Here is an 11,967-nt window from a genome sequence, read left to right as displayed (position 1 = left end):
GTTCTGTCTGTCTGGAACATGGACTCAGGAGGAGAGTGTTCTGTCTGTCTGGGACATGGACTCAGGAGGAGAGTGTTCTGTCTGTCTGGGACATGGACTCAGGAGGAGAGTGTTCTGTCTGTCTGGGACATGGACTCAGGAGGAGGGTGTTCTGTCTGTCTGGGACATGGACTCAGGAGGAGGGTGTTCTGTCTGTCTGGGACATGGACTCAGGAGGAGGGTGTTCTGTCTGTCTGGGACATGGACTCAGGAGGAGAGAGGAGGGTGTTCTGTCTGTCTGGAACATGGACTCAGGAGTAGAGAGGAGGGTGTTCTGTCTGTCTGTCTGTCTGGGACTGTTGTTCTGTCTGTCTGGGACATGGACTCGGGAGGAGAGAGGAGAGGTCAGAGAGAAAGACATCACTCAACGGACAGGGGAACAGAATATGGTAAGTGAATTTCAGATAAAGAACTAAAGCTACAGGCATGACAGGCGAACGCACGACCAAACCACCTGATGTCAGGGCTGAGCTGAGAGACATGGTCGTTGAACAGAGAGTGGAGCTGTGGAATATGGGGGCCAGACTGTAAGCCAGTGACACAGGTAGTGTAGAACACAGGTAGTGTAGAAAAGCTTATTCTTGAATTAGTGGGAGAATCAATATGATTAATAAAGTTGAATTGGATTGACTGCCAGTGAGAGTGAAAATGCAAATATGATCGTGTGTATCAGTTCACGTTCTACAGTGGGTTGGTCATGTAATGTGTCTCTCAGTTTTAACTGTGAGGTAAGCAGTGTTTCTGCTGATATCATTCTAGCATTGGCAGCAAGACTGAGTGAGAGGAAGGTGGAGGAGCAAAATACCAAGAATACTGGTAATGTACTGTATTTAATATGACAGAACATGCCTTTATAGAAAGCAATGAAATACATGTTGAGTACAAATGTGAAGGAAGATGCCGTCTGCAGATTTGAGTCTAAATGAAAATCTGTCATTTCTTTGGCCACCAGAAATGTAAATAGTGTATATTGTTCCTCATTGTATCATAGAATGAAAATGAAGGGCAAGGAGGAGGAGGTAAAGACAGGTGAAACATTGTCTGAAAACTTCACTTGTTCCCGTGTTGTTCAATTATGAATTTCTCTACACTTTCAAAAAACACCTCATTAGAAACTAAGTAGGTTTAATAAGTAAAGATATTTTCTAAATTGGAATTTCTGCGTATTTTCAGTGAATTGCCCTAAGTAAGTATACTTTCTCTCCTGTATTCACAGACGGACCGAAGGTGGCCTTCTATGCGGCTTTGACTGATTCAGGAGCAGTAGGACCCTTCAGCTCTGAAACCAATCTGATCTACATCAAAGTCTTCACCAATATAGGCAATGCCGTACCGCCAACATACAGGTAGCCTACTTTTACTAAACATACTGCCCAATATCAAACCGACCCCTGGCCTCAACCACTAGGCCCTTTATAGAGGCTTTGACATTAGACTGTTGATCAATATGGACTGCATCCATATCGATTGTGCTATTTTACCTTGTTTGCATTAGGGCCACTTCCCTCCATTAAGCTCAACTGCAGCTTTGACTGACATTTTCCTCTTCTTAGCTCATCCCCATTAGCTACAACCAAACGTCTTGTGGCCACAATTTAAAAGGTTGTTCCCTCTCTTCTTGTGCTTCAGGTGCCTACACAGCACCGGGGAGCACTGGCCTCTGTTCATCACAATAACTTTTTTTAAATTACCTTTTTTCCAGTCGGATAATCACTCCAAACAGCCTACCCGACCGCTCTGAGGCGTCCGCATGGTCCTAAAGCACACGGTTTTCTCGTTTAGTCTCACACTCAAATTATGAAACTTGGGGGCGGGAATGCAATTTCAGACTGCCCCCCCGTCCCCCCCGTCCCCAGTGAAAGTTGCACCCCTGGATGCAATAGTTGAAGCGGTTTGGGTAACAAACACATGATTTTATAGTACTGTTGTTTCTAGTGGTTTTACCAGTTTTGAGCCTATTCCAGATGTAGAAACCAGATTTAAAACCTCTTAAGTCAAGGTAGGGCTAGACATTATGTACATGTGTCTGTGCGTGTATGTGTACCTGCCTGCTTGTGAGCTGAGACCCAGAGAGAGGGGAAGCGGTATCAGATAGCCAATATGTTTTCCTTGACTGGCTACCGTACACCTGAACAATACACAGCCTGTTATGGTGGCTAGGCTACATCTTTAATCTCAGCCCAGGCAGAGCGGGGGACAGGGAGTATCCACTCTCCTTGGCAAGGCCTCCCACCAGACTTCCACACAGAGACACTCTGTCTGTGTCACTCTTTTAATTAGAGAGATTGCTGGGATATGCCAGGTGTACTGGAGAGGGTATGCCAAGCCAAGTAGTCAGTCTGCCTCCCCTTCTCTCCTCTACCACTCTACCTTTCCTCCCCTCTCTCTCTTTTCCCCCACCCTCTCCATCAACTTCCATTCCTTCCTCTACCTCTTTCTACCCTCTCTCTCTCTTTCTCTACCTCTCTCCACCCTCTCTCTCCCCTCCTCCTCCTCTCTCTACCCTCTCTCTCCCGTCCTCTACCACATTTTTCTACCCTCTCTCTCCCCTCTACCTCTCTCTACCCTCTCTCTCCCCTCCTCTACCTCGCTCTACCCTCTCGATCCCCTCCTCTACCTCTCTCTACCCTCTCGCTCCCCTCCTCTACCTCTCTCTACCCTCTCTCTCCCCTCCTCTACCTCTCTCTACCCTCTCTCTCCCCTCCTCTACCTCTCTCTACCCTCTCTCTCTGTCACCTCCCCTCCTCTACCTCTCTCTACCCTGTCTCTCTCTCTTTCTCTTCCTCTCCCCTCCCCTTGCATTTCTCCTCTCCTTTCCCTCTCTTTCCCCATCTCCTTCCATCTCTCTCTCTCTCCCCTCCTCTCGCTTTCTAAAGCTAAGGGGATAATTGAAAGAGAAACATTAGACAGCTATCAGGAGATTATCTTCCAGGGGTTAGAATATTTGGAATGGAGGAGAATAATGAAATGTTTTCTTCTTACCTGGCACCCCCCCACCCCTCCCCCTCCCCCTTCCCCCATCCATCTCTCCGCTTGAGGGTTCCCAAGAACAAGGGTATAAGAGGGGGTCGATGTGAAAGCATTTTTTCCTGATAAAACCTCAGGTTACTGGTTTCTCCACTGTAGCGTTCCGTTGGAGTGTGTCTCGTGTGTGAGAGGAGATTTCGTCTTCACAGAGTGTGTTTGAGAGGGAGAAGATTTCTCTGATTTTGTCAGTCGACATGGATCGTCTGGACAGAAGGCTGGCAGTGACTCTTCTCCTCTTCTCATTCATCTCTTTCTCCACTCAGGAAACGTCCGGTAAGTCTGGGAGTCTTTAGGTCAGATGTATTCTGTGTTTTCACCTTGGTTCTGATGAACCTCATCATCATGTGAAGTCTCCTGGAGCATTTCTGTTGCATTTGCAACTGGTGCGAAGGTACAATGCTTGCACCTGTTTTCCTCCAGTGAGAATACAGTTGAACACAGTTCAACATTCCTTGTCTTTCCCAGTCTCCTGGTGTGTGGTGTCGGAGGCAGAGGAGTGTCTGGATCTGGCTGGGAGTGCTACAGCCCGGGAATATCAGAGGAACGCTGCTGTGTGTCCGTGGCCAGAGTCCCACAGACTGCATGGAGAAGATCAAGGTGTGTGGCAAAACAGCCTTATGGCTTCAGAAATCCATGGAATTACAAAATAATTTGCGGGAAATCTGGGAACCCTACAACCGGGATTTCTGGAAAGTTACCAGAATTGTGCAACCTTAAACGACCTGTAGAGAAAGTGTAGTCGAATTGTGCAACACCCATCCGTAGCACGCGCTCCAGCAGGTGTATCTCATTGATCATCCCTAAAGCCAACACCTCATTCGGCCGCCTTTCGTTCCAGTTCTCTGCTGCCTGTGACTGGAACGAATTGCAAAAATCGCTGAAGTTGGAGACTTTTATCTCCCTCACCAACTTCAAACATCTGCTATCTGAGCAGCTAACCGATCGCTGCAGCTGTACATAATATATTGGTAAATAGCACACCCATTTTCACCTACCTCATCCCCACAGTTTTTATTTATTTACTTTTCTGCTCTTTTGCACACCAATATCTCTACCTGTACATGATCATCTAATCATTTATCACTCCAGTGTTAATCTGCAATATTGTAATTATTCGCCTACCTCTTCATGCCTTTTGCACACATTGTATATAGACTCCCCTTTTTTCTCTGTGTTACTGACTTGTTAATTGTTTACTCCATGTGTAACTCTGTGTTGTCTGTTCACACTGCTATGCTTTATCTTGGCCAGGTCGCAGTTGCAAATGAGAACCTGTTCTCAACTAGCCAACCTGGTTAAATAAAGGTGAAATCAAATTTTAAAAAATTAAAAAATGACCTATGTCTGTTCAGAATGGTACAGCAGATGCAGCAGCCATGTTTCCTGATGACATCTACACAGCCGGCTGGTGCTTTGGACTACAACTGGCTGCTGGAGAGTCTTACAACGGACTGGGTGAGTGAGGAGGAGGGGGGGAGACGGGGAGAAGGAAACCGTGTGTAAACGTTGAACCTGTCTCTACCTTATCCTGTCTGCTCTCTCAGATGGTATCAGCTACTATGTTGTAGCTCTGGCTCGTCGCTCCTCCAGTGACCTGTCCCTGTTGGAGATGCATGAACGCAGGTGAGACCAGATAGACGGATTGATTGATTGTTTGTTAGATTTTGATTTGATTTGATTAGGATCCAAGGCAGTGGCTGCTCGTCCTGAGGTCCAAACAAATAAATAAAATACATAGTATACATAACACTATAATACAATATATAATACAATATATAATACAATATATAATACAATATATAATACAATATATAATACAATATATAATACAATACATACTACAATATATAATACAATATACAATACAATATAAAATACTTAATACAACACATTATGCAACACGTTATACAAGACTTAATACAATACGTAGTATATAAAAATGTCTGTCTCTTCACAGTCCCCGTTGTGCCGTAAGGTGTTCTTTTATCTGTTTTTTTATCTGGTTTTATTGCCAGCTTGAGTTACCTGGGGTGGCAGAGAGTTCCATGTAGTCATGGCTCTATTTAATACTGTGTGTTTACCAGCCTCTGTTCTGGACCTGGGGACTGCGAAGAGACCTCTGGTTGCATGTCTTGTGTTGTACCGATGAGTCTCCGAACTCTGTGACAGCGTTTGGTACCTTCAACACATCAATACCTCTCACAACGACCAATAGTGATGCAGCCAATCTCTCCTCAACGTTGAGCCAGGAGAGATTGACATGCATGTTATTGACATTCACCCTCCATGTACATCTAAGTGCAATACGTGCTGCTCTGTTGTGGACAAACTGCAATTTACTTATATCCTTCTTTGCCGTAAATGACCACACAACTGGGCAGTAGACCTGACCTGTCTGGTCGACTGAGGTGTCAAGAAGGCAGAGCAACGCCCTATCACGGACAGACCTCTTCCCATTTTAGCAACCATCGAGTCGATATGTTTTGACCATGACAGCTTGCTATATAGGGTTACACCCAGCAGTTTAATCTCCTCAACTTTCTCAATCACCACATTATTCAATAATAGATCGAGATGAGATTTAGGGTTGAGTTAGTGATTTATCCCAAAAACAATGTTTTTAGTTTTTGATACTTAGCATCAGCCTATTGCTAGTTACCCATTCTAAAACGGACAGGAGCTCTATACTAAGGGTGTCAGTTATTTATTCTACTGTTGTAGCTGATGTGTTTTCGGTTGAGTCGTCAGCGTACATAGACACACAGGCTTTATTCAAGGCCAGTGGAAGGTCATTAGTAAAAACTGCCCTGCGGTATATCACACTCAATTTAATTTGCATCTTTCATTAAAGAAAACCCTCTTTGTTCTATTAGATCATTCTGAATCCATCCGTTTTTATCAGTAATAGGTCATGATCAATGATATCAAAAACCTGCACTGAAATCTAACAAAACAGCTCCCACAATCTTCTTATTATCAAATTATTTCAGCCAATCGTCAGTCATTTGTGTCAGTGCCGAGCATGTTGAGTGCCCTTCCCGATCGTCATGCTGAAAGTACACTACCGTTCAAACGTTTGGGGTCACTAGGAAATGTCCTTGTTTTTGAAAGAAAAGCACATTTTTTTGTCCTTTAAAATAACATCAAATTGATCAGAAATACAGTGTAAATACAGTGTTGTTCATTTGTTTTCTGTAAAAAAACATTGTATTTGGTCAAACACGATCATTTCATAAAGTTTGCTAAGCACCGGTAACAGGCTCATTGGTCGGCTGTTTGAACCATTAAAGGGTGGATTGCTATTCTTGGATAGTGGAATGACCCTTTCCTTCCTCCAGGCCTGAGGGCACATACTGTCTTCTAAGGTTTAAACTGAAGCTGTGGCAAAGAGGAATCCAGCTTCAGCAATTTACCATCCAGGTTGTCGGTACCAGGTGGCTTGTTCTTATAGACAGCGGGAAAAAACCTTGCCTCTTCCACAACAACTTTGCGATTTGAATGATTGACTCATTGATTGATTGATTGGATATCGTAGCTCCTGTCACCCAGGGATCCGTACCACGGTGGGCTGGACTGTTCCTATTGGCTTCCTGGTCAACACCTCACAGATCAGTGTCGATGAACAATGCAACTTTCCTAAAGGTGAGACCTGTGTGTGTGTGGGGGGGGGTGTGTGTGTGTTGTGTGGCCCAGACTCTTTGTGTGTATTGTTGGTGTCACTGTGTGTCCCTCCAGCGGCGGGGGACTTCTTTGGCTACAGCTGTGTACCAGGAGTAAAGGACAGAGAACACGACCCCAGAGGAAGCAACCCTAAGAACCCGTGTGAAGCCTGCATAGGAGATGACAATGAGAGACATATATGTGTTAACAATCACCGAGAGAGACACTATGGAGAGGCTGGGGCACTGAGGTGGGGAGGAGAGGAGGAGAGGCTGGGGCACTGAGGTGGGGAGGAGAGGAGGAGAGGCTGGGGCACTGAGGTGGGGAGGAGAGGAGGAGAGGCTAGGGCACTGAGGTGGGGAGGAGAGGAGGAGAGGCTAGGGCACTGAGGTAGGGAGGAGAGGAGGAGAGGCTGGGGCACTGAGGTGGGGAGGAGAGGAGGAGAGGCTAGGGCACTGAAGTAGGGGGGAGAGGAGGAGAGGCTGGGACACTGAGGTAGGGAGGAGAGGAGGAGAGGCTGGGGCACTGGGAGGTAGGGCACTGAGGTGGGGAGGAGGAGAGGAGGAGGGAGGCTGGGGCACTGAGGTGGGGAGGAGAGGAGGAGAGGCTGGGGCACTGAGGTGGGGAGGAGAGGAGGAGAGGCTGGGACACTGAGGTAGGGAGGAGAGGAGGAGAGGCTGGGGCACTGAGGTAGGGGGAGAGGAGGAGAGGCTGGGACACTGAGGTGGGGAGGAGAGGAGGAGAGGCTGGGGCACTGAGGTAGGGGGAGAGGAGGAGAGGCTAGGGCACTGAGGTAAGGAGGAGAGGAGGAGAGGCTGGGGCACTGAGGTAGGGGGAGAGGAGGAGAGGCTAGGGCACTGAGGTAGAGAGGAGAGGAGGAGAGGCTGGGGCACTGAGGTAGGGGAGAGGAGGAGAGGCTAGGGCACTGAGGTAAGGAGGAGAGGCTGGGACACTGAGGTAGGGAGGAGAGGAGGAGAGGCTGGGGCACTGAGGTAGGGAGGAGAGGAGGAGAGGCTGGGGCACTGAGGTGGGGAGGAGAGGAGGAGAGGCTGGGACACTGAGGTGGGGAGGAGAGGAGGAGAGACTGGGGCACTGAGGTAGGGAGGAGAGGAAGAGAGACTGGGGCACTGAGGTCGGGAGGAGGAGGAGAGAGGCTGGGGCACTGAGGTAGGGGGAGAGGAGGAGAGGCTAGGGCACTGAGGTAGGGAGGAGAGGAGGAGAGGATGGGGCACTGAGGTAGGGAGGAGAGGAGGAGAGGCTGGGACACTGAGGTCGGGAGGAGAGGAGGAGAGGCTGGGGCACTGAGGTAGGGGGAGAGGAGGAGAGGCTAGGGCACTGAGGTAGGGAGGAGAGGAGGAGAGGATGGGGCACTGAGGTAGGGGGAGAGGAGGAGAGGCTGGGGCACTGAGGTAAGGAGGAGAGGCTGGGGCACTGAGGTAGGGGGAGAGGAGGAGAGGCTGGGACACTGAGGTAGGGAGGAGATGAGGAGAGGCTGGGGCACTGAGGTAGGGAGGAGATGAGGAGAGGCTGGGGCACTGAGGTAGGGGAGAGGAGGAGAGGCTGGGACACTGAGGTAGGGAGGAGATGAGGAGAGGCTGGGGCACTGAGGTATGGAGGAGAGAGGGAGAGGCTGGGGCACTGAGGTAGGGAGGAGAGGCTGGGGCACTAAGGTAGGGAGGAGAGGAGGAGAGTCTGGGGCACTGAGGTAGGGAGGAGAGGAGGAGAGACTGGGGCACTGAGGTAGGGAGGAGAGGAGGAGAGACTGGGGCACTGAGGTAGGGAGGAGAGGAGGAGAGACTGGGGCACTGAGGTAGGGAGGAGAGGAGGAGAGACTGGGGCACTGAGGTAGGGAGGAGAGGAGGAGAGTCTGGGGCACTGAGGTAGGGATGAGAGGCTGGGGCACTGAGGTGGGGAGGAGAGGCTGGGGCACTGAGGTAGGGAGGAGAGGCTGGGGCACTGAGGTAGGGAGGAGAGGCTGGGGCACTGAGGTAAGGAGGAGAGGCTGGGGCACTGAGGTAGGGAGGAGAGGAGGAGAGGCTGGGGCACTGAGGTAGGGAGGAGAGGAGAGATCAAGGAGGAGAGGCTGGGGCACTGAGGTAGGGAGGAGAGGAAAGAGGGAGGATCTATTTCTCCTTCTTGAAAGTTTCTCAAATCAGTCCATGGGGGCCCCTAACCATCCCACATATTTGATATATTCCCACACCAGTCTACAAATGTAACTAGTCAACGAATCACCAAGCCCTTGATTAGTTGAATCAGGTAGAATTGCTGTGGATCCCAGAGGACTGGTTTGAGAAACAGTGTCTTATTTAACTAGCTGTGTTTGACTTGAGTCTTTCTTCCAGGTGTGTGGCTGAGAATTTGGGCGATGTGGCATTTGTCAAACACACCACCATTTCTGACAACATGGATGGTGAGAATCTGATCTAAATCTAACCAAACACCAACATTCAGAATGTCTCCCCTCTAAACAAACTTCAGCATTTCTCGCTCGAGACACTAAGTGTCAGTATTTCATAGTTTTTCTGATCAGCCTCCTCCACATCACTTCACCAATTCTTCTACTCTACCCTAGGCAACAATATGGAATCATGGGCCATGGACCTGGAACTGGAGGACCTGAAGCTGCTGTGCCCGGATGGCAGCGAGGCCGGGCCGTTTGACCATGAGACGTGTCACCTGGCTGTGGTACCAGCTAAAGCTGTGGTGGTACGCCTCGAGGACAAGTGTAGAGTCTGGAAATACCTGGAACGCCTACAGGTGTGTGTGTGCGCTTGTCTAAGTATGTATGTGTGTGTACTTTTTTTTGACATCTCAACCCCTCTCTTCTCTCTCTATAGAATGTGTTTGGGAACACCACCATGTTCAGCTCAGTGGGCTACACCCAATCAGATCTCCTGTTTTCTGACTCCACCCATCACCTGCTCAGGGTTGTGGGTAGTTACACTTCCTGGTTGGGTCCAACATACACCACGGTCCTGCAGGCCTTCGAGTGTGAAAGTAAGAGAGTGGAGAGAGAGTGGAGAGAGAGTGGAGAGAGAGTGGAGAGAGAGTGGAGAGAGAGAAAGAGACACAGTGTGGTTTCATTCTTTCATGTCTTGTGTTTCTTCCCACAGGTTTGTGCTGATCCTTCTAGAAAGAAATCAACCAGCATCCTCTCCATTTCTCCCCTCACTATCATGCCCCCCTCCCTCCTTCCCTACATGCCCCCCTCCCTCCCTCCCTACATGCCCCCTCCCTCCCTACATGCCCCCTCCCTCCCTACATGCCCCCTCCCTCCCTCCATGCCCCCTCCCTCCCTCCCTCCCTACATGCCCCCTCCCTCCTTCCCTACATGCCCCTCCCTCCTTCCCTCCATGCCCCCTCCCTCCCTCCCTCCCTCCCTACATGCCCCCCCCTCCCTCCCTACATCCTGCCTACATGCCCCCTCCCTCCCTCCCTACATCCTGCCTACATGACCCCCTCCCTCCCTCCCTACATCCTGCCTACATGCCCCCTCCCTCCCTCCCTCCATCCCTACATCCTCCCCTCGCCTCCTTCCCTCCCTACATAGATATCCGGAGTGTTTATTTCCTCCCACACAGTTCCAGTAGTCACTTTTCCTCCTATAAAAAATATCAATGTCATTAACTCAGTGTGTGTGTGTGTGTGTGTGTGTGTGTGTGTGTGTGTGTGTGTGTGTGTGTGTGTGTGTGTGTGTGTGTGTGTGTGTGTGTGTGTGTGTGTGTGTGTGTGTGTGTGTGTGTGTGTGTACCCTTGGTTCACTGCGTTCCCACGGTTGGTATAGCAAACCACCATGCTAGTCACTCTACACCTGACAGAGAGGGGATTACAGCTGTAAGTCACCACCAGACATCTAAGGTCAGGTTCATGTTTTTAACCATAATGGTTCATGTTCCATTTTGGCAAGGTAAGCTGATCCTAGATCTGTGCTAAAATAGGAACTTCTACCCAGAGCAGTAATCCATGATACTCTATACACAGCAATTCAAACAAATGCTGACTGCGTTAGACCATGTCTCCAGAGTGATTTGATTGACCTGGAAGGTGATGAAATATTGGAGATGTGATAAGATGTTTGAAGCCACTGAAATTATGTTTGTACTGTAAATCATTGAATGAACAGGAATTTCTTCATTTCTTCTGGAGAATGTTCTCTCTATCAAAACAATTCCTTATGACCTCTATATTTTGTTAATGTTGTACCCGTAGAGTAACTCACTCTACGGAGGTATATTGGTGCTGTGACACTACAGTATTTTCTGTCTGTCTTCAGGATATAAATTGTTCTAAAGAGACCTGTGTGTAAATACTCTTCACCTGCTTGTATTTGTAGTTCTGCAACCTCTTTAAATATATTAAAGAAATGATGACAAAATGCTGTCAAAGGCGTCTTTGCTTTGGAAGAAGTGGATTCTAGGTGCCGTTATAGGGGGGTAACACACACACACACACACACACACACACACACACACACACACACACACACACACACACACACACACACACACACACACACACACACACACACACACACACACACACACACACACACACCTGGGCCTTTAGCCTACTTACACTGCTGATGGCTGATTTGACTTGAAGCTGTGGATGGTGCGATTGAAAGAAAGGAGAGGACAAGGATGGAGGGATGGAGGACAGAGTAGTGACAGGTGATCCATCAGGTATTCAATTACCACCCATCCTTTACACTACTGATAACCCCCACGCCCACGCGCACACACACTAACACACACACACCACACACACCACACACAAACACACACACACACAGACACATGCTCGCTTGCACACACATATGCCCGCGCACACACACTGCGGTAAGTGGTTGGCTGTATCGAAGGGTCAGTTCTGCTTAGTCAAGGGAAGTGTGTACAGTGTTTGTGGATAATGAGTTTGGCACCGTGTTTCCATATGCTTTTAGTGCAGTAGACCCGAAAATCTCTCTCCCTCCTCCTTCCCACTGTTCCCTTTCTCATACCCGCTCCTCTCTCTCGCCCCCCACCCTTACCTTTCTCATACCCGCTCCTCTCTCTCGCCCCCCCACCCTTCCCTTTCTCATACCCGCTCCTCTCTCTCGCCCCCCACCCTGCCCTTTCTCATACCCGCTCCTCTCTCTCGCCCCCCCACCCTTCCCTTTCTCATACCCGCTCCTCTCTCTCGCCCCCCCACCCTTCCCTTTCTCATACCCGCTCCTCTCTCTCGCCCCCCCACCCTTCC

The 11,967-nt window shown here is 49.1% G+C and overlaps 1 protein-coding gene across 1 annotated transcript; it reads left to right on the top strand.

Moving 5' to 3' along the window:
• Positions 1 to 994: 994 nt before the first annotated feature.
• Positions 995 to 9,853, top strand: LOC118376915 (otolith matrix protein 1). The gene is given in 11 exon segments (XM_052498898.1): positions 995 to 1,385; positions 3,216 to 3,339; positions 3,532 to 3,596; positions 3,598 to 3,663; positions 4,419 to 4,521; positions 4,611 to 4,689; positions 6,602 to 6,976; positions 9,072 to 9,139; positions 9,302 to 9,486; positions 9,567 to 9,726; positions 9,843 to 9,853. Coding segments are annotated over 10 exon segments (1,191 nt in total). The 5' UTR covers positions 995 to 1,385; positions 3,216 to 3,260.
• Positions 9,854 to 11,967: the final 2,114 nt, after the last annotated feature.

Source organism: Oncorhynchus keta, chromosome 37 (assembly GCF_023373465.1).
Source record: "Oncorhynchus keta strain PuntledgeMale-10-30-2019 chromosome 37, Oket_V2, whole genome shotgun sequence".
In the NCBI taxonomy this organism is placed as follows: Eukaryota; Metazoa; Chordata; class Actinopteri; order Salmoniformes; family Salmonidae; genus Oncorhynchus; species Oncorhynchus keta.
This window is presented reverse-complemented; position numbering and strand designations above follow the sequence as displayed.